The sequence below is a fragment of the Scyliorhinus torazame genome, chromosome 3, assembly GCF_047496885.1.
Source record: "Scyliorhinus torazame isolate Kashiwa2021f chromosome 3, sScyTor2.1, whole genome shotgun sequence".
Classification (NCBI taxonomy): domain Eukaryota; kingdom Metazoa; phylum Chordata; class Chondrichthyes; order Carcharhiniformes; family Scyliorhinidae; genus Scyliorhinus; species Scyliorhinus torazame.
In genome coordinates this window covers 66,450,810-66,474,269 of record NC_092709.1, presented here as the reverse complement: position 1 = coordinate 66,474,269, position 23,460 = coordinate 66,450,810, and the positions used below count along the sequence as shown (strand labels likewise).

The 23,460-nt window shown below is 43.3% G+C and overlaps 1 protein-coding gene across 5 annotated transcripts in view; it reads left to right on the top strand.

Moving 5' to 3' along the window:
• The window catches only part of etfdh (electron transfer flavoprotein dehydrogenase), a 136,211-nt gene that overhangs the window by 38,990 nt on the left and 73,761 nt on the right, over positions 1-23,460 (top strand). For 4 of the 5 annotated variants that reach the window (XM_072495779.1, XM_072495778.1, XM_072495781.1 and 1 more), the window contains exons 2-7: positions 10,882-11,031; positions 12,319-12,548; positions 14,040-14,121; positions 14,390-14,508; positions 15,763-15,840; positions 19,252-19,398. In XM_072495779.1, coding sequence (XP_072351880.1) covers positions 10,882-11,031; positions 12,319-12,548; positions 14,040-14,121; positions 14,390-14,508; positions 15,763-15,840; positions 19,252-19,398 — 806 coding nt within the window. The remainder of the gene's footprint in view (positions 1-10,881; positions 11,032-12,318; positions 12,549-14,039; positions 14,122-14,389; positions 14,509-15,762; positions 15,841-19,251; positions 19,399-23,460) is intronic. The other variant, XM_072495780.1, reaches the window with a different exon arrangement.

Sequence of the window (23,460 nt, the reverse complement as noted above, 5' to 3'; positions counted from 1 at the left end):
GTTATGCGGAGGCCCTCGAGGCAGGGCTTCTAAAGGTACGACGGAGGCTACAGGTGGACTTTGGCTTGTTAACTATAGGGAAGGCAGTGGAGCAGCTGAGGAATGCGAGGGGGCGATTTATGACTCTGGGGAGAAGGCCAGTAGAATGTTTACGCAGCAGCTTAGAAAGCAGGAGGCAGCCAGGGAGATTGGGAAAGTAAGGGACAGGGATGGGAACCTGGTTGGAGATTCAGCTGGGGTCAACAAGGCGTTTAAGGAATTCTACAGCAAGCTGTATGAGTCAGAACCCCCAGCTGGGCTGGAGGTGATGAGGCAATTCTTAGGGAGGCTGAGGTTCCCAAAGGTTGACGAAGAATTGGTTGAAGGGCTGGGGGCCCCATTGGGTTGGAAGAGATAGCAGAAGGGCCGAAGGCCATGCAGTCGTGTAAAGCTCTGGGACCGGACGGGTACCCAGTGGAGTTATACAAAAAGTTCTCTGGGATACTGGGGTCACTGCTGATGAGGACATTTAATGGGGCAAGGGAGAGAGGGGGGCTTCCCCCGATGATGTCACAGGCCACTAACTCACTGATCTTGAAACGGGATTAGGACCCGGAGCTATGCGGGTCCTACAGACCGATCTCCCTACTAAATGTAAACGCCAAACTGTTGGCTAAGATCTAGTCCTCAAGAATTGAAGACTGCGTTCCGGACATGATTGGGGAGGACCAGACGGGATTTGTTAAGGGAAGGCAGTTGGCGGTCAACATAAGAAGGCTGCTGAAAGTAATCATGATGCCCCCAGAGAGTAGTGACGTGGAGATAGTGGTCGCAATGGACGCAGAGAAGGCATTTGATCGGGTGGAATGGGATTATCTCTGGGGGGTACTGGGGTGGTTCGGATTTGGACGGGGCTTCATTGACTGGGTCAGGCTGCTGCATCAGGCGCCTGTGGTGAGTGTTTGGACGAACAGGTTGACATCGGGCTATTTTAGGCTGCACCGGGGGACGAGGCAGGGATGCCCCCTCTCCCCACTGTTGTTCGTACTGGCCATCGAGCCGCTGGCAATTGCGTTGAGAGCCTCAAGTGGCTGGAAGGGACTGGTCCGGGGGGGTGCAGTGGAACACAGAGTCTCGCTATACACAGACGACCTGCTCTTGTATGTGTCGGACCCACTGGAAAGGATGGAAGAAATTATGAGGATTCTGGGGGATTCTGGCCGGTTTTCGGGTTATAAATTGAACATGGGGAAAAATGAAATGTTCACGATCCAGGCAAGGGGACAGGAGAGGCGATTGGGGGAGCTGCCGTTTAGAGTAGTGGGGGATAAGCTTCCGGTACCTAGGCATCCAGGTGGTGCGGGAATGGGAACGACTGCACAAACTAAATCTGGCCCGACTAGTAGCCAAATGAAGGAGGATTTCCGAAGGTGGGACGTGCTCCCCTGTCACTGGCTGGGAGGATACAGACAGTTAAAATGACGGTCCTCCTGAGATTCCTGTTTATGTTTCAGTGTCTCCCCGTCTTTATTCCACGGTCCTTTTTTAAACGGGTCAACAAGGTGATCTCTGGCTTTGTATGGGTGGGTAAGACCGCGCGAGTTAAAAAGGGAATGCTGGAGCGCAGCCGGGGGGTGGGGGGGGGTGGGCGCGGGCTGGCGCTGCCGCATTTTAGTGATTATTACTGGGCGGCGAATATAGCCATGATTAGGAAGTGGGTGGTGGCGGGGGGGGGTCATATCGTGGGAGTGAGAAGAGGCGGCATCGTGTAAGGGCACTAGTTTGGGGGCATTGGTAATGGTGCCTCTGCCGTGTCCGCCAGCACCGTACTCCACCAGCCCGGTGGTGGTTGCGGCCCTGAGAGTCTGGGGCAATGGAGGAGACATGTGGGAGCAGAGGGAGCATCAGTCTGGTCTCTAATCTGCAATAATCACTGGTTTGCCCGGGGAAGTTAGATGAAGGGTTCCAGAGAAGGCAGAGAGCAGGGATCGAGAGGATGGGAGATATGTTTATAGAGGGGAGCTTTCCCAGCCTGAGGGAGTTTGAGGATAAATTTGAATTGACGGGAGGGAACGAGTTTAGATACCTGCAAGCGCGGGACTTCCTACGCAAACTTCCCACTCCTACCACCAAGGGGGATACAGGATAGGGTAGTTTCCAGAATGTGGGTGGGAGAAGGGAGGGTTTTGGACATTTATAAGGAACTCATGGGGTCAGAGGAAATGCAGACCGAGGAGCTGAAACACAAATGGGAAGAGGAGTTAGGAGGAGAGATAGAGAATGGGCTCTGGGCGGACACGTTGAGCAGAGTCAACACGTCCACATCATGTGCCAGGCTCAGCCTGATACAGTTCAAGGTCGTTCACTGTGCTCACATGACAGTGGCCCGGGTGAGCAGGTTCTTTGGGGTAGAAGATAGGTGTGCAAGATGTGCGGGAGGACAAGCGAACCATGTCCCTATGTTCTGGGCATGTCCGAAGCTTTGGGGATTCTGGCAGGGGTTTGCGGATGTCATGTCCAAGGTGTTGAAAACAAGGGTGGCGCCGAGTCCAGAGCTGGCGATTTTTGGAGTGTCGGAAGACCCAGGAATCCAGGAGGAGAAAGAGGCAGGCGTTCTGGCCTTTGCCTCTCTGGTAGCCCGGAGATGGATATTATTAGCTTGGAGGAACTCAAAGCCCCCGAAGTCGGAGACCTGGCTAACTGACATGGCTAACTTTCTCTGTCTGAAGAAAATGAAGTTCGCCCTGAGAGTGCCTGAAGAAAATCAAGTTCGCCCTGAGAGGGTCAATGTTGGGGTTCGTCTCCGGAGGTGGCAGCTGTTCGTCGACTTCTTTGGGGAAAATTAACCGTCAGCAGAAAAGGGGAGGGGGGGGTTTGGGGTTTAGTTTAGTTTAAGAGTAGTGTGTTAGAAAAGGTGGGACCTGTGAGGGAGGAAGACGGCTTTTGCACTGTTTATATTTGTATGTACACTGTTTCTTCTGTTATTGTTCAAAGACCATAAATGCCTTAATAAAATGTTTATTAAAAAAAAGAAAATCTTGGTTGAAATGCTGACAGGCAGTATGTCTGCTAAAGGTGTGATTGATAGTGAGGTAATCAGTGATTTTGCAGGGTAAGTGTTTTGCTAATATATATTGAAAGTCATTTATCTGTTTGCTGATAGCTAACTAATGTAATGTAACAGTTGAGTCTGGCTAAACAAATCGAGGCACATCTTGTAACAGAAGACAAAAGAATGCTGTGCAACTGGTGTACTTAATGGGAATGGCCAGGTCTGTCTGGACAAAGGAGTTGCTTTTGGGGGGTAAATTGTAATTGTTGAAGTTAACCGAAGGTTTAAGACATGGCAGGAGATCTCATACCCGTGTCATGCTCCTCGTGTGCGATGTGGGAGCTCAGGGACACGTCCACTGTCCCTGGCTCCTTCACGTGCAAGAAGTGTGTCCAGTTGCAGCTCCTGTTAGACCGCTTGACGGCTCTGGAGCTGCGGATGGACTCACTTTGGTGCATCCGCGATGCTGAGGACGTCGTGGATAGCACGTTTAGTGAGTTGGTCACACCGCAGGTGAAAGGTACTGAGGGAGATAGAAAATGGGTGATCAAAAGACAGAACAAGAGTAGGAAGGCAGTGCAGGTGTCCTCTGCGGTCATCTCCCTGCAAAACAGATATACCGCTTTGGATACTGTTGAGGGAGATAGCTCACCAGGGGAAGGGAGCAGCAGCCAGGTTCATGGCACCATGGCTGGCTCTGCTGCGCAGCTGGGCAGGAAGAAGAATGGCAGGGCTATAGTGATAGGGGACTCAATTGTAAGGGGAATAGACAGGCGGTTCTGCGGACGCAATCGAGACTCCAGGATGGTATGTTGCCTCCCTGGTGCAAGGGTCAAGGATGTCTCGGAGCGGTTGCAGGACATTCTGGGGGGGGAGGGTGAACAGCCAGCTTTCGTGGTGCACATAGGCACCAACGATATAGGTAAAAAAAAGGGACGAGGTCCTACAAGCTGAATTTAGGGAGTTAGGGGTTAAACTAAAAAGTAGGACCTCAAAGGTAGTAATCTCAGGATTGCTACCAGTGCCACGAGCTAGTCAGAGTAGCAATGTCAGGATAGATAGGATGAATGCGTGGCTCGAGAGATGGTGCAAGAGGGAGGGATTCAAATTCCTGGGACATTGGAACCGGTTCTGGGGGAGGTGGGACCAGTACAAACCGGACGGTCTGCACCTGGGCAGGACTGGAACCGATGTCCTAGGGGGGGGTATTTGCTAGAGCTGTTGGGGAGAGTTTAAACTAATGTGGCAGGGGGATGGGAACCGATGCAGTAAGTTGGAAGGTAGTAAAACAGGGACAGAAACAAAAGGCAGTAAGGGGGAAATTGTAAGGCAGAGAAGCCATAGTCAAAAATCAAAAAGGGCGACAGTTCAAGGTACAGTGACTGAGGGGAGCTCAGTGAATAGGACCAGGAATACTAAAAGGAATAAAACGGGAAGTGAAAACATTAATGGTAAGCGACGCGGCAGGTTGTTACATGAAGATATGGGTTCAACGACAAGGAAAATTAGGAGAAAAGTTAAGAGGAAATATAGGAGAGGTTACTGATCGAGGTGTTAAAATTCAGAACAGAGGTAAAAAAGCCAACATAAGTGTACTTTACCTGAATGCTCGTAGTATTCGGAATAAGGTAAATGAGTTGATGGCGCACATCATCGTGAATGACTATGATTTAGTGGCCATTACTGAAACATGGTTAAAGGATGGTCACGACTGGGAGTTAAATATCCGAGGGTATCAAACTATTCGGAAGGACAGAGTGGATGGTAAGGGAGGTGGTGTAGCTCTGTTATTTAAGGATGACATCCGGGCAACAGTAAGGGATGACATCGGTGCTATGGAGGATAAGGTTGAATCCATTTGGGTGGAAATCAGGAATAGTAAGGCGAAAAAGTCACTGATAGGAGTAGTCTATAGGCCACCAAATAGTAACATTGTGGTGGGGCAGGCAATAAACAAAGAAATAACTGATGCATGTAGAAATGGTACAGCAGTTATCATGGGGGATTTTAATCTACATGTCGATTGGTTTAACCAGGTCGGTCAAGGTAGCCTTGAGGAGGAGTTTATAGAATGTATCCGCGATAGTTTCCTAGAACAGTATGTAATGGAACCTACGAGGGAACAAGCGGTCCTAGATCTGGTCCTGTGTAATGAGACAGGATTGATTCAGGATCTCATAGTTAGGATCCTCTCGGAAGGAGCGATCACAATATGGTCGAATTTAAAATACAGATGGAGGGTGAGAAGGTAAAATCAAGCACTAGTGTTTTGTGCTTAAACAAAGGAGATTACAATGGGATGAGAGAAGAACTAGCTAAGGTAGACTGGGAGCAAAGACTTTAGGGTGAAACAGTTGAGGAACAGTGGAGAACCTTCCAAGTGATTTTTCACAGTGCTCAGCAAAGGTTTATACCAACAAAAAGGAAGGACGGTAAAAAGAGGGAAAATCGACCGTGGATATCTAAGGAAATAAGGGAGAGTATCAAATTGAAGGAAAAAACAGACAAAGTAGCAAAGATCAGTGGGAGACTAGAGGACTGGGAAATCTTTAGGGGGCAACAGAAAGCTACTAAAAAAGCTATAAAGAAGAGTAAGATCGATTATGAGAGTAAACTTGCTCAGAATATAAAAACAGATAGTAAAAGTTTCTACAAGTATATAAAACAAAAAGAGTGGCTAAGGTAAATATTGGTCCTTTAGAGGATGAGAATCGGAGATTTAATAATGGGAGATGAGGAAATGGCTGAGGAACTGAACAGGTTTTTTTGGGTCGGTCTTCACAGTGGAAGACACAAATAACATGCCAGTGAGTGATGGAAATGAGGCTATGACAGGTGAGGACCTTGAGTGGATTGTTATCACCAAGGAGGTAGTGATGGGCAAGCTAATGGGGCTAAAGGTAGACAAGTCTCCTGGACCTGATGGAATGCATCCAAGAGTGCTAAAAGAGATGGCTAGGGAAATTGCAAATGCACTAGTGATAATTTACCAAAATTCACTAGACTCTAGGGTGGTCCCGGCGGATTGGAAATTAGCAAACGTGACACCACTGTTTAAAAAAGGAGGTAGGCAGAAAGTGGGTAATTATAGGCCAGTGAGCTTAACTTCGGTAGTAGGGAAGATGCTGGAATCTATCATCAAGGAAGAAATAGCAAGGCATCTGGATGGAAATTGTCCCATTGGGCAGACGCAGCATGGGTTCATAAAGGGCAGATCGTGCCTAACTAATTTAGTGGAATTTTTTGTGGACATTACCAGTGCGGTAGATAACGGGGAGCCAATGGATGTGGTATATATGGATTTCCATAAAGCCTTTGACAAGGTGCCACACAAAAGGTTACTGCATAAGATAAAGATGCATGGCATTAAGGGGAAGTAGTAGCATGGATAGAGGATTGGTTAATTAATAGAAAGCAAAGAGTGGGGATTAATGGGTGTTTCTCTGGTTGACAATCAGTAGCTAGTGGTGTCCCTCAGGGATCAGTGTTGGGCCCACAACTGTTCACAATTTACATAGATGATTTGGAGTTGGGGACCAAGGGCACTGTGTCCAAGTTTGCAGACGACACTAAGATAAGTGGTAAAGCAAAAAGTGCAGAGGATACTGGAAGTCTGCAGAGGGATTTGGATAGGCTAAGTGAATGGGCAGATGGAATACAATGTTGACAAATGTGAGTTTATCCATTTTGGGAGGAATAACAGCAAAAGGGATTATTATTTAAATGATAAAATATTAAAACATGCTGCTGTGCAGAGAGACCTGGGTGTGCTAGTGCATGAGTCGCAAAACGTTGGTTTTCAGGTGCAACAGGTGATTAAGAAGGCAAATGGAATTTTGTCCTTCATTGCTAGAGGGATGGAGTTTAAGACTAGGGAGGTTCTGCTGCAATTGTATAAGGTGTTAGTGAGGCCACACCTGGAGTATTGTGTTCAGTTTTGGTCTCCTTACTTGAGAAAGGACGTACTGGCACTGGAGGGTGTGCAGAGGAGATTCACTAGGTTAATCCCAGAGCTGAAGGGGTTGGATTACGAGGAGAAGCTGAGTAGACTGGGACTGTACTCGTTGATCTAGGGGGCATAGCCTCAAAATAAGGGGAAGTAGATTTAGGACTGAGTTTAGGAGGAACTTCTTCACCCAAAGGGTTGTGAATCTATGGAATTCCTTGCCCAGTGAAGCAGTAGAGGCTCCTTCATTAAATGTTTTTAAGATAAAGATAGATAGTTTTTTGAAGAATTAAGGGTTATGGTGTTCGGGCAGGAAAGTGGAGCTGAGTCCACAAAAGATCAGCCATGATCTCATTGAATGGTGGAGCAGGCTCGAGGGGCCAGATGGCCTACTCCTGCTCCTAGTTCTTATGTTCTTATGACTCTGTTTTCAGCTTGGTGCTTAGAAAAAGGTTTCTCTCTCCAAGGACTCTGCACCATGATAAGCACGTACAACCTGGTTGTTAACTTTATACATAAGTAAAATATATGGGTTTGCTTAATGTAGAAGCGGGTTGCAGGGAGCAAGTTAATATGTTGTAACTGTTAACTGTAAAGCTATTTCTTTGTTGCTGATGTGCTTAATTCTGTGTTCAAAGCAAAGTTTGTTAACATAAAAGCTGTCTTACTGGTCTGTGTTTTCGCGCCTGTGGTGCAGTAACATTTCCTCACAGTTTTACCAAATGCAAATAGTTGGGTTCTAGTCCATGGTCATAACTAAAATTGGGGTTCTGGTCCATACCCAAAGCAGTCTTTTCCTAACTGTTCAATACGTGATGATATTAAAATAACTTCCCCAAATGTTTACTCACTGAAATATGCTCCATTTGCTGGACTTCATTCCCCAGAACAAAATCCAGCATGCTTCCTTTTTAGGATAAAAACACGCTGATCATAAAACATCTCTTGTACATATTGAGGAACTATTTCCTTTATGCTCTTTTTCAATTTTGCTATCTTGGCCTCTATTAGGGGCATTCAGACCCCCCAGTGTCAGCATTCTGTATTTATTGCATCGTTCTGTAATTTGCCTGTAAATTTGCTCCAATATCCGCTTCCCACTCTGGCTCATCATAAATGCCCAGTAGTGTAAAACTCCTCTCCTATTATCCCTTAATTCTAATCAAATAAATTATCTTTGAGCCCTCGACTACATGATCCTTTTCCAGTTATGTGATTGAAAGTGGGACATTTTCAGAAATTATTTTCAGTGCCTCTTTTCCTAATGCCTGAACAAATGTAGGGGTAAAAGTTGAGAACATCAGATATAGAACCAATGTAAATAACCTGTTTACCACAAAGTTATCAAAAGTCATATGGGCAAGGACTATTGCTCACACATACTGTGGTGTAAAAATGCATTTCTTGAATGGTTTGAAAACCACAATTAAATCATTACTAACACGATATTTCAAAGTCTACATATTATAATCCCTACATATTTGAACTTTGGAGCCCAAAGAAACTGTTTGTTGTCACACTGGAAGTGTGTTAAAGGTTAGTGCTACTGTCTGACTTATAAGTTGGCATAGTTACAGTTCAGATTGAATAATGAGTGGTCTGCATTTCAACTCACCAGTACGTTCAAGAACAACTAAATGTTTTATTTTCTTCAGATAAACTTTAAACAAATCAAAAGTATTTTTGTACTCCAATGAATTTTTTCCATGGTTGAAATGGCTATCATGCATTTTCTTTGTACTTGGAAGGAGAATTACTTGCTGATAATTCACTTGGAATGTGCCGTGTTTTTACAATGGTGACCAATATATTTGCGGTTTGAGCAAGAAAATCAAACTGATGTGATGTTTTGGCAAGTAAATACAGTAATGCCAAGTGTGACTGAATAGTTGGATGGGTGGGGGGACAATGGGAAAAGACAAGGTGCATCTGACACAAAGAACCAGATTTTTGCTCCCGTGATGGGTAATGTGAGATTTCCCAATTTGCCGCACCCACATTGGGGGAAACTCACCCAAATAGCAGGATCTTAATTCCAGGGAGGCAGGTACAAGATGGAATTGAGCCCGCTGCTCCCAAACACATGGGAGGCAGCCACAGGAGCTTCCAGTAGACGGGATATGGGGTGGGATCGTTCTGCTGTTCACGCTGGCAGGATCTTCCAATCCCATTGGTGGGATCTTCCAGTCCCGCCAGCAGTCACAGGTTTCCCAATGGCATGGATTCAATGGGAAATCCCATTGACCACGGCGGGACTGGAAGATCACCACCCGCTGCCGAGAAACTCACTGCAGGGAAGCCAGAATCTCGGCCAACATGTTTCAAAAATACCATTTTAGGTTATCTAGATTTTGTCCCAGTCTTGTTAAATATTCGACCCACAACCCTTTATATCTGCACACCACACCCATTCTCCAAGCCCCATCCATACCAACCCATGTCCTCTGCTCACACCCCCCCCCCCCCCCCCCACCCCCCCCCCCCCCCCCACCGAAAAATCCTTTATTCTTTCCTTGCCAGCCCACCCACCACCCTTTGCACTTGGAGCCTCTATGCCAACTCATACCGCATCTATCCATGGGTATACCTCAGGAGCCATGTTAAAATTAAATAAAAATCAAGTTCTAAATATCTATTCCAGCCATCACTGTAGTAACAAAAATCATGAAAGCCAATTAAAACATTGAAATCTCCTCAAGTACTTTATCCGTTCTAAAACAAATAGTTGTATTCATGTTCCCACATCAAACACAATTATTCCTTTAATAACCTCTTTGAGCTGTCAATAAAATTGAACTTATGAGCTTCATTCCACCCCCACCCCACCGCTTTGCTGGAATAGTTATGGGAAGCAACAAAACATTAAAAAACAAAAAGCCCTTGTGATAATGTCAACAAATACCTATTGTACCTGAGCAAATTTTTGTTCAATTCACAGGCAGCTTTTCTTTAATTAAAAGGCAGGGGATTTAAGTAACTGGACAATATCGGTTTTTACTACCTCATTGGCAGAGGCAAGCTATATTTTTAACTTTTAATGGACTGGGGATTTAAATAACCTGACAGCTTGATAATTCTGTAGACATTACCTAACCTTTAAGAACATTTATGATTACTCTAAAAGTTTGTAACTCTCATGCTGTGGGTTAAGGTCCTTGTGCAGGGAAAATGGGGGTGGGATTCTCCGGTTCTCCAGCCGCGTGTTTCTCAGCAGTGCACCGTTCGCTGGTGATGGGATTCTATCTTCCCATCGCTTATCAATGGGATTTCCCATTGTAACCGTACGATGCTGCTGTGAAATCCGCGGGTTGGGATGCACTGCCGGTGAGAAAAGTGAATCGCAATGACTGGAGAATTCCGGCCAGGTTTTGTTTGAGCTCGGTACTGAGTTCAATGGCCCTACAGAGTTTGAATTTCCCATCTGTGTGAGTCACATTCTGCCCACTCGCCTCCTCGCAAAATTTGGGTCTGTCAGAAATGGGGAAGGACTATCGGATTCAGATCCCGCTGCTATATTTGAAGTTCCACAGAATTTCCATGACTCTGAAAATCCAGGCCAAAGCCTTAAAGAGAATTGTTTTAAATTAAATGTCTGCAGTTGACCAATGGTTGTAAATGTTTAACCTGTGTTTAAATTTTTTTAAATTTTGTATTTGAATACTTTTCTCAGCTCTTGGGTCCTGTCTAACTTAGTGAGAATTGTAGATGGACTCATAGAGGATAGGTAATTGAATTGCTTTTTTAGGTCAATATGGTGACTTCTGGTATGCAGGTGCCATAATTTTGTGTACTATAATTTGACGCCAAGCACAGATTCTTTACTCAAAATCCTTGTGTCAGCTGGCAGTTGTGTAAAGCAGTGCAATATAGACATTAATTTGATTAACATGCTTTTCCTCTACAGTGCACAGGTATCTACATGTTTTGAAAGCAATACAGAAGGAGTTTCTTCCATTCTTGGTGTGTACTAAAAGATATGCTTCCTCCTCTTCAATTTCCCGTATCACTACACATTACACAATCCATCCTCGGGATAAAGATTCAAGATGGAAAGGTAACTGTCAAGAATGTTAGATTTTTACACTGAAAATTTCCTCGGGTTCGGTGTCAACAGTAACATCCAAAATTGGATTTTGTTTGTGTATAATATGAATTGCATCCTTCTCTGCCCATATATATTTAGGGGAGGAATTCCAGAGCTGAAGTGTTACAAACATTGGACTTTACAAAATAGTTATGTTTTAAAATGCCTCCTTTGACTTAAAGTAAAATTAGGAATTCAGGAAGCACCCCAGGTCAGAGTCGGAGTCTGATGGTCCTCAATACCGGGGCCCCACAAGGCTTCGTACTTAGTCCCCTACTGTACTCCCTATGCACACACGGCTGCCCAAACCCACCAGGACAAAGATCTCGGAATTGATTACTCTGCGGATTTAAGGCTTTTGGATCCTTTCTCTTCAGCAATCCAGGCAATGGCCACCTGATGCCTTCTTGGCACTGGTGAAGCTGCTGGCCAATCGGACTGAACAGCAACTCCAGGGAAAGAACTTCTGCCCCAGTGAGAGGCTGAAGTCCCATTCCACCCTCATTCGTCTACTCTCAAGCACGTTAAAGCAATTGTGTTTTCAGGGTGTGGACCATTCTCTGTTGTCCACCCCCTTCACTCCAGCTTTTCTTATTCAGTGCATTATGTTTATTTCATTCGAAATTCTGCACAAATCTGATGTTAAAGGAGAGAGCCAGTACCAAATTCTCAAGTCATCACTCAATTCCTTTGTAGAATTACTTGTGTGTATTTGAGGCACTGTACCCCATCCCAAACTCATTGGCTAAAGTTGTAGGTCCTCAACGTTGCACCATTAGGGGCTGGTTTAGCACAGTGGCCTAAACAGCTGGCTTGCAATGCAGAACAAGGCCAGCAGCGTGGGTTCAATTCCCATACCGGCCTTCCCGAACAGGTGCCAGAATGTGGTGACTAGGGGCTTTTCACAGTAACTTCATTGAAGCCTACTTGTGCCAATAAGCGATTATTATTATTATGCATATTTTAAATACATTCAGATGAATTGTGTTCTCCAAGTATTGCATCACATGTTTTCTTGCAATTTGTAGTATTCTTTATTTAATGAGTTTCATATTGCTCTAATTATACTGAAAACATTGATGCATAGAAACAAAGCTTGAATTTATATCTTGTTTTCATTTTGGAAACATCCCAAAGTAACTATTGTTTTGTATCCGATGATTGCATGTTTTTGAAAAATCGTTACAATTTATCAAATTTGCCCGAACCTTTAAAATTCATATGATAGATTCACATTTCTTATTCTGGTATTTCAAGAGGTCAACATGGAGCGGTTTGCAGATGAAGCTGATGTGGTGATAGTGGGTGGAGGACCTGCTGGTCTGTCCGCAGCAATCCGCCTTAAACAGCTTGCTGGTAGACATGACAAGGAACTACGTGTATGTTTGGTGGAGAAGGCTGCACAGATTGGTGGTCATATCCTTTCGGGGGCCTGCCTAGATCCAAAAGCTCTGGTGGAGTTGTTCCCAGATTGGAAGGACAGAGGGGTGAGGAAATAGTTTTATGTTGAATGTGAGCTTGCTTCCTCCATAAAAAATACAATTTGGAGTTTATACAGTTATACAATACTATCCACTACTTAAAAGATCAACGGTATCCTTGTAAAAAAACTGAGGGGGGAGGAGCCCCTTGGCAGTCATAACAGTATTTTTGTCATTGGGAATATGACTGACAAGGGGTAAAGTAATATAGTTCTAATTGTGGTGTTCTAATCTTAAAACTTTTTATGATTACTCAATCTATGGGGATGAGAAAATATCAGCCATGATTGAATGGCGGAGCAGACTCGATTGGCCGAGTGGCCTAATTCTGCTCCTATGTCTTATGGTCTAATCTTAGAACTTTATTAACAACCCTGCTCTAGAAACTTCACAAAATCCTCACAGAACACTCCATTGCAGTACTGGGTTAGAAAGGTATAAAAAATTGAAGAGCTTGGGAGTTGTCCCCATTATCCTCACCCATCTTTATCTCTCAACCACTGGCAGTAAAGCAGATTAAATTATCATTATTTCATTGTTATTTGTGTGACATTGCTGTGAAAACGGCCTGCCACATTTCCCAACATTAAAACAGTGACCTCACTCTCACTTTAAAAAAACACAATTGGCTCGAAGGGGGCGGTGCAGTGGTTGGCACTGCTGCCTCGCGGCGCCGAGGACCCGGGTTCAACCCCAGCCCCGAGTCACTGTCTTATGGCATTTTCTCCTCGTGTCTGCGTGGGTCTCAACCCCACAAACCAAAGATGGTTCAGGGTAGGTAGATTGGCCACGCTAAATTTCCCCTTAATTAGACAAATCTTTTTTTAAAAAATAATTGGCTCTAAAGTACTTCAGGATGTCCTCAGGCTGTGAAATATGTAAAATAAATGCAAGTTCTTTCTTTACTTTAATAGTATTAATTTTCTAACTAGACAGATATTATAACATAAATATAAAAAGGTAATTTCTTTTGACAGTTTGGCAGCATGAGGCAATACTATATGTAATTTTATACAATAACTGTAGCTTAGTTAATTCCTTTGTAACTGAAGAATACTTACCTAAAGCAACGTGAAATTTTAGAATCTCATAGCAGAATCCATAAGCCCAGCTAAATATAATGAGTTGACGATGTGGAGAGATTCTCAAATAAAATCTGCTTTCTGTAGCATACTGAGCTTTTTTTTCTTAAACAATCCATCAGCCAGATCTAGAAATTAAATTAATTTAGAAACAAATATGTATTTTCCACATTTACCCCTTTAGAGTTACGTTAGGCAGCTGAATTTACATTACTGGACAACAGCCCCCAGTAAATTTAATCAAGGGCAATGTGTTTTTAGAGGCATCTGAAACAATTTTGACATTGGCGTACAAAACATTGCAAAATTTAAATTGATTCAGAGATGGTAATCTACTAATTTAGGGATTTATATTTAGAATCAAATCAACTCTTTTATAATGTGATATGTAATAACTTGTGTATGTACGTAATAGGCTCCACTACACACTCCAGTAAATGAAGATGTATTTGGTATTTTAACAGAGAAGAACAGAATTCCAGTTCCATTGTTACCAGGTAGTGTGAATATATTTTATTTGTGTAACTATTTTGTTGTAAATTTGCAAAGCTGTATTGGGAATTTTTATTTCATATTGCATGTACCATGAATTGCAGGAATAATTAGTCCTCAGTTAAATATCTTGTGACATCATAAAAATACTTGATTTTGTGGACAGGGCCATTACCGCTAGGGTACTACTGTTCATTACCGTTAATGCATGTATTTAAAACTAAGCTTTCTCATAAAATGCTGTATTGTCTCCCGCATCTGTTTTCTATGCAGGCCTTCCCATGAGGAATCATGGAAATTATATTGTTCGTTTGGGTCATTTGGTTAGATGGTTAGGTGAACAGGCAGAAGAACTTGGTGTGGAATTGTATCCAGGGTACGCAGCTTCTGAGGTGAATAATGATTTAGATCAAAAACCCTGTACATTTAGTTGTTTTTTAAAAATTGTATTTCAAACCTGTTCCACACATGAATTAACAGGTCTGATAAGTTTAGTATCATACCATGTGTGCATTCATCCAGAGAGGCAGTAGGGAAGTTCTGTATCATAAAGACTTTTTCATGAGGACAATTTGATGGCACATTTTCCTAATTGGCTATTCAAAATGTCTAAAAGTCTTGTGAATATGAACAATACCCATTTCTTCGTCACGTCCCACCTTATTCAATAATAAGAAAACATATTTTGTTGAAATGTTTTAATGGACCTTTGCAGTACCAGCACTGATTTTCGTCAGCCCTGCTTTTGAAAAATGAAAATCGCTTAATGTCACAAGTAGGCTTCAAATGAAGTTACTGTGAAAAGCCCCTAGTCGCCACATTCCGGCGCCTGTTCAGGGAGGCTGGTACAGGAATTGAACCGTGCTGCTAGCCTGCCTTAGTCTGCTTTCAAAGCCAGTGATCTAGCCGTGTGCTAAACCAGCCCTGAATGAAAATCGCTTATTGTCACAAGTAGGCTTCAATTAAGTTACTGTGAAAAGCCCCTAGTCGCCACATTCCAGCACCTGTTCGGGGAAGCTGGTACGGGAATCGAACCGTGCTGCTGGCCTGCCTTGGTCTGCTTTAAAAGCCAGCGATTTAGCCCAGTGTGCTAAACCAGCACCTAGTGTGCTAAACCAGCCCCTTTTGATGTTCTGCAGACTAGATTATTCAATCCATTTATGGGAATGCATAGAACATCTTTAATGGTACATTGATAAATATGTTCAAAGCAAAGCATAACATTTATTCACAAAATGATATTTTGGTATTGCTACAATATATTCTTCTAACAAACTCTGTTACTCTGTAAAAGTCGTTCCCTGATTTATGAAGAATTTGCATTCTGCTTCCCAAAAATTCAAATGTTGATGAGATTAATACCTGTTAAGAAATACTTAGCAATCCACACACACTTTTATCATCTTGAACTTTTTCTTTTGAAAAACATTTTATTAAGGCATTTATGAATTTATAATATAATTACAAATGTAAACATAACTCAGTAAATAACACCCTCCCCAGTCAACAACCATTCCCTGCCAACATGGCTTACACACACAGTTCCCCAGTCCTTCCTCCAGTTGCTGTTCTTGAACTGTTTTATGTTCTGCTGATTTAAAATCATTGTACTACTTAAAAGTTCCATTCTTTTAAAAACAATCCAGATTTTGTTCCATGAAGATGGGAGTATTAAAGGGATTTCTACCAATGATGTTGGTATTCATAAAGATGGCTCACCAAAGGTAGGTTTTAAATTATATACCTGTTAATACTTCTGATCAAAGTATAAATATATTTTATTTTATAGATTTTTGTGAATACAAACATGTCATTCAAAAATGTTTTTATCCAATACAATTAATTTTTTTAAACATTGTTTTTGGAATATGGCACATACTGTCAAAACTATTTTTCTTATTGCCTGTGACTACTTTCACTGAGAAATATGTGGTGGTGACCTTCTGCACTCCTTGTGCTGGTGGTATTGGTTAGACATTTGTTAAATCTTTGACCCAAGGTACTTTTCTGTATCGCTTCATGGTTTCTTGGAAGTGTGGAGGAACAGAGGGATCTTGGGGTCCACGTACATAGATTCCTCAAAGTTGCCATCCAGGTTGATAGGGTTGTTAAGAAGGCGTATGGTGTGTTGGCTTTCATTAACAGGGGAATTTAGTTTAAGAGCCACGAGGCTTTGCTGCAGATTTATAAAACCCTGGTTAGACCACACTTGGAATATTGTGTCCAGTTCTGGTCGCCTCATTATAGGAAGGATGTGGATGCTTTGGAAAGGGTGCAGAGGAGATTTACCAAGATGCTGCCTGGATTGGAGGGCATGCCTTATGAAGAAAGGTTGAGGGAACTAGGGCTTTTCTCACTGGAGCGAAGAAGGAAGAGAGGTGACTTGTTAGAGGTGTACAAGGTGATGAGAGGCATGGCTGGAGTGGATAGCTAGAGACTTTTCCCCAGGGCGGAAATGGCTGTCACGAGGGGACATAATTTTAAGGTGATTGGAGGAAGGTATAGGGGAGATGTCAGAGGTAGGTTCTTTACACGCAGAGTGGTGGTTGCGTGGAATGCACTGCCAGCAGAGGTGGTGGAATCAGAGTCATTAGGGACATTTAAGCGTTGGACAGGCACATGGACAGCAGTAAATTGAAGGGGTGTAGGTTAGGTTGGTCTTAGATTAGGATAAATGGTCGGCACAACACAGTGGGCTGAAGGGCCTGTACTGTGCTGTACAGTTCTATGATATCTAGTTATATAACTTGGATATAATGCTATTTATATGATCTTATTGCTCTTGTTCTTGGTGATAGAAATGCGCGTTTGAAAAGTGCTGTTGAAGTATTCATGGTGAGTAACTGCAGTGCATCCTGTCGACAGAACATGCTGCAATGAGAATGTAGCAATGGTAGAGCGGGGCGAATACTAAGTCCAATTACAAAAATGCCTATCAATTGCACTGCTTTGCCCTGGACTGCAGTCACCACCAACACTTACACAGGGCAACTAATGACAAGCAACAAGAAAAATAGCATATTCCAAGAGCAAATTTTTAAAAATGTATTTAATAGGAGAAAGTTAGTTTTGAAAGCATCCATCAAAGGTAGCCAACTATGCAATAGGTTGAACTTCACATACATAGATACATAGAACATACAGTACTGAAGGAGGCCATTCGGTCCATCGAGTCGGCACTGACCCACTTAAGCCCGCACTTCCACCCTATCCCCATAACCCAATAACCCCTCCTAACCTTTTTGGACACTAAAGACAATTTAGCATGACCAATCCACATAACCTGCACGTCTTTGGACTGTGGGAGGAAACCGGAGCACCCGGAGGAAACCCACACAGACACGGGGAGAACGTGCAGACTCCGCACAGACAGTGACCCAAGCCGGAATCGAACCTGGGACCCTGGCGCTGTGAAGCCACAGTGCTAGCCATGTGTGAACATAGAACATACAGTGCAGAAAGAGGCCATACGGCCCATCGGGTTTGCACTGACCCACTTATGCCATCACTTCCACCCCATCCCCGTAACCCAATAACCCCTCCTAACGTTTTGGACACTAAGGGCAATTTAGCATGGCCAATCCACCGAACTTGCACGTCTTTCGACTGTGGGAGGAAACCGGAGCACCCGGAGGAAACGGGGAGAACGTGCTGCCCTAATCTATAATCAATATTATTGGACAAGGTCCAGCCAAAATGGGCTGTGTAGCTGTTTTGAAAAATGTATAAAATGTTTTCCTTTGTTTGGTGGAGAGACGGTGTGCTACCGTTCTGCCCTACAGATGAGTATTGAATATTCCAGCGCACCCCTAATTTGAGGTTTGTAGAATATTGAGAGGCTTTTGAGATGTCAGGAGGCAAACCACTTATCACGGTGAGTCGCCAGGCTTTCTGAGCTACATTTTTAATTTGGCTGGTCCAGTTAAGGTTCTTCTCCAGTCATGACTTTCAGGATGTTGGTGGGAGCTTGCTGATGGTGGTGCCATTGAGGGTTGGGTGTGATGAGCAGGGTGGTGGAAGAATGATGCTTGGGTTTTATCTAGTTGGAGATGATCATTAGCCAGCACTAAGTCTAAATGTTATCCAGGTCTAACAATAAGCTAACATTATTTGAGGAGTTATGAGTGGTTCTGAACACTGGAAATTGTCAATGAACTGCCCGCCTTGACATTATGATCGAGAGGAAGTAATTGATGAAGGTGTTGAAAATAGTTGTGCTGATTGATTGGCATAATCACTGTTGCTATGACTAAATAGTTTTCCCCTTGACCCCTCATTTATCTCGGTTTAGCTAGTGCTCCTCGATGCAATAACTCATCGACTGCTGCCCTGATGTCAAGTACAGCTATTCAAACCCATAACAAACCAATTAAATTTTACCTAAATTAACTATATCTATTTAAATTTCATTTTTTAAAAATTCTACCACAAAAGACATAAAATTCCAGCCCTGATGTCTGTATGATGGGACGGTTTGCCCCGATTCTTGTGGGCGGTGGGGGAGGGTTGCCTTGATGTTTGTTGGGTTGGGGGATTTCTTTCTATGGTGATTGAAACACCCTTTAAAGATGGCGCACTGATCTCTCTGGAGCTGGCATGGTTGGCTCTATCAAGCCCTGCTCTGCCAGTGATAGTGAAAACCACCGCCCCCCCCCAGATTTTCTTTGCACGATGTACACTGAAATCGGGAGAGAAAAGTTGGCTGTGCGCATTCATTTTCCCGTCTCAGCCAGCAGTCTATGTATTGAGGGTAAGATTCCTCCAATGTGTATTATCCTGACCACTTTCTTGCAATTTATATTCTTTCAAAGAACAATAGGTTAGCACTGTTACTTCACAGCACAGGGACCCGGATTCGATTCCCAGCTTAGGTTACTGTCTGTGCGGAGTCTGCACGTTCACCCTGTGTCTGCGCGGGTTTCCTCCAGATGCTCCGGTTTCCTCCCAAGTCCCAAAAGACGTGCTTGTTTGGTGAATAGGACATTCTGAATTCTCCCTCGGTACCCAGAGTGTGGTGTTTAGGGAATTTTCACAGTAATTTCATTGCTGTATTAATGCAAGCCTAATGTGACACTAATAACGATTACTACTAATAAAGATTATAATTGAAATTATTTTTTCCTATTTACAAAAAGGACATATTTGAAAGAGGAATGGAACTTCATGCCAAAGTGACAATATTTAGTGAGGGATGCCATGGACACCTTGCCAAGCAGTTGTACAAGCAATTCAAACTAAGGGAGAACTGTGAACCACAGACCTTTGGTATAGGGTTAAAAGAGGTAAATGCACCCTGAATAATGTTTGCTATTTGGGCTCTTTTAAAAATAATTTTGAGCTTTAATCACAGCTGGTGAGAAACAGATGAATCTGCTTGCTAAACAGAGTGATGATAAGTGTTTGTTGCGAGTGAGAATTAGGTGTCAAGGAGGAAGTTGGTGATGGGTAATTTAAACCTAGGAGCAGTAAATAAGGAGATATGTAAATAACCAGTAATTAATTAGATCTAAGGATATAACCTTAAAATTAACCAAGTAGAGGATACAACAGCAGCAACTTGCATTTACTTAATCCTTCTGGTGTTATTAAAGGCACCAAGTATTTCATAGGAGTGATAGCAAAACATAGAATGTGAAAATTTGTTTGGGTAGTGGCGCTTCAATAGCACTGGGGTGACTCGAGCAGCTCCCTGCGGTGCTACCGGCCATTTGGGAATCGCACAAGTCTATGCAGCGATGTTTGAAGTGGCACTTTGCCAATTTTCCCCAAGGTTTAATGAGCTAGGCAGCATGTTACAGAGCAGGACCTCAAAAGTAGCTCCAGTGCCACATGCCGGGAAGTGTAGCAACAGTATAATGAAACAGATTAATACATGGCTTTAGAAATTATGCATGAGGGACGGCTTCAGATTTGTAGAGCTTTGGGACGAATTCTTCAACAATGAGTAACTGTACAAAATGGATGTTTGTGTCATCACAGAGCTAGGACCAGTGTCCTCGCAAGGGGGACACTGTAAGTTCTGTGGGCATTTGAAGTGGGGAAGGCAACAGGTAAATTAAACTAATGTGGCAGAACAAGAGCATCAAGATGAAGCATTAGAGAGAAGGTACAACATACACAGATGACTGGGAGAAAAAAGAAATGTTACAATAAAAAATAATTCAGAAATAGGGATTAGACAGTGGGGAAATCCAAGGCAGACTAAAATGGCAGTGCACTACATGCTACATGCACATAAATGCATGGAGAGTGGTAAATAAGGTTGATGAGTGCAGATTAATAAAACCACATGGGATTATGATATAGTGGCGATAACAAAATCCTGGCTCAACCATGGGGAGGAAGGGGCACTTAACAACACTATATTTAGGAAAGATAAGGGTGAAAAAAATGAGGTGTGGTGGGGGGGGGGGGGGGGGGGTAATATTGATCAAAGCTGCTGTCACAGCACTAGAAAGGGTAGCCAAGGGTTCAAATAATCTATTTGGTTAGAACGGAGGAACTATTAAGTTGCTGGGTGTGTACTATATGCCACTAAATAGTGAAAAGGGGATAAATAAGCAAACTTTAGAAAAATACAGGAACCAGATAGTAGTGATGATGGGATAATATAGACCGGGAAGATGACACTGTAAAGATCAAAGAGGGGAAGGAACTCCTGAAATGTATATGAGAGAACTTTATTGTTAAGTGTATTTCTAGCTCAAAGAGGAAGGATGCAGTGCTGACTCGAGTTCTGGAATGAAATGAGGCAAGTGGAGCAGTTGTGGAAACCGTGAATCACAATAGAGTTGTGATCAATCACACTAATATAAAAGAACTTGAAATATTAAAAAATGGGGGGAATCTACAGACCATCTTATAACATAAACACAATACTACTACTGTACCGTAGAAGTTGGACCAAAAGTTGGTACAGAGTAGAAGTTGGAGTTGTTCTCCTTGGAACAGTGAAGGTAAGGGCAAGATTTAATGGAGGTGTTCAACATCATGATTGGTTTTGACAAAGAAAATACAGAAAAGCATTGGTGACCAGAGGACATGAAGGTATTTATAATATTAGGCAGAAGAACCAGAAAGAAGTTGCAGGATTTTCTCATACCAGCACAGGCTGACTTGCATTGGGTGGCCAAAACAAAGAGGCGACAGGTCTCACATCTAGAATTCCTGGTGCTGGCCATTTTCAACGATGAAGGAAAGAGGGTCTATCGCAATCTAAAATTCACAGTGATGGATGTTGGGCACGCCATAATGAAGACTGCTGAAGCAGTCATTTTGACTTTCTGAAGGCGTCGTGCTTGATTGGAAGCCTGTGTGAATCATGCCATGGGATAGAATGCATATCTGGCACTGGTTAAAGCCTGAGCCTTCACATGGATGGTAACAAGCCATGCTCCTTTCCAATACAAACATCACATATAGAAGGTCTACAGGCTGCCACCTCCACTGGCATCGGTGAGGACCTGACAACTTCTGTGTAGATTCTATATAATCGTTGATTAGTTATGTAAATAGCCCTTGCATCATTGTGTGCGAACCAGTTACTTTTGTTTAGTATTGTGTAAGATTTTCTTATTTATAATAGTGAATATAATAGTTATAATATAATGCGTTAGATCGCACAAGATGATCTGAGCATCATAAATCTCGCAAGAGGCCCCTCACCAGATTTAATGGCCTCATTGCGTCATTGAGTCCGGTGTGACGAGGCCGCACGGTTTCGCCCATGGTCCTTGAGAGAGAGGAGAAGAAAAAAGCCAACAGGAGAATGGGAGCTAAATGACCCGCCTGCATTTTGGACCCACCCATGAAGACCTAAACCTTTCACGCACCTCTCAGCATAGCATCACTCAATTCTATCACGCTTATAGGATATCAAACAATCAGTGTAACCATCATAAAGATACAGATAAGAAGAGAAAAGAACAGATAATTAGCACGTGGCACAGCTACCATGAATAAAGGTCCCTGAGATCCTTGGGATAAGGCATTCAGTATAGTGCTCAAATGTTAACACCTCCCAATAAACGGAATATATGGCAAGGTGAAATCAGACAAAAAAAACAATAGAACAGGGAGAAAGTTCAAATTTCAATGAGCTGCAGATTGTCACTCCAAGTCCTTGCCTTCTACGGACTTTACGAAGGCCAAGGCACTAGCCAGATTACTGAAAGACTTAACGGAGTCGTCGGATATCACTCAGGGCCGCAGGGTATAATTCACGCCAGCTGCTTGAGCTGTTTTCTAACTTAATTGAAGCCTCTGCGCTTCAGCTGTGTCTCTGCCAAGAAGTCCTGAAAAAAGGAGATTCTTGCCACCTCATGGAGCCAAGTCCCACCACTCCTCACTGCCCCCAGAACCTTCTGCTGATCTTTGAAGTTTTGAAAGCAAATGATTGCGGGCTTGGGAGGTTGATTGTCCCTCGGCCTCAAAAGTCAGGATACAGTGCACCCTTTCTAACTTGAAATGCTCCGCCTTCAAATCCAGCGTTAGAAAACGTGGTCGCCAGCTCTCAGACTTGCCCTCCATTCTTGCTGGTAGATTGACGACACGGACATTCTTCCTCCGGCCTCTGTTCTCTAAATCTTCCAGGCTTTCTGACCTACCACGTAGCTGGTTTTCCAAGGATTTAATGCGTGCTTCAGCCAAGGAAGCAACATTTTCGACATTCAGGATTCTTTCCTCCATTTCATCAAGCCTTTTATTAGTATTCTGCAACTCGGTCTCATGAGCATTTCGATTCTGTGTCAACAAGCCAGGTTTGTCAGCAAGTACTCTTGATATTGTTCATCCTGTACGCAGTCATCATTTGCAGCGTCTTACAAAGCGGCAGGTCAAGAGCGTGCCCAAGGATCAGGTCGTTATATTGAGAAGGCGGCTTCACTCCCATTACATCTTACTGCTCCCTCTTATCGCCAGATTTCCTCATCTGATGAAGGATCAGCACTCTGAAAGCTTGTGATTTCAGATAAACCTATTGTACTTTAACCTGGTGTTGTGAGACCTCTTACTGTGCCCACCCCAGTCCAGCGACGGCATCTCTACATCTTAGAATTTCTCAGCATTTTCTCTCCAATACTCATCGAAAAATCTTCCAGGGACACACTACATTAACTCCTGGATTAGTCCAGCATGTACCATGCAAAAAGGATATAAGAAAGATTACAAAAAAGTAACACCAGAGCCTACAGGAAAGCTTCTATTTCCACGGCCACATAGTCCCCAAGGAATCCGTAAGTAACTTACAGGGTGGGAACAATTAAATTCCCCGTGAACCTTGCAGAATATGAGCTCCCCCACTAAGGGGGCGGGGACAGCTAATCAATGCATAGCTGTTGTATATA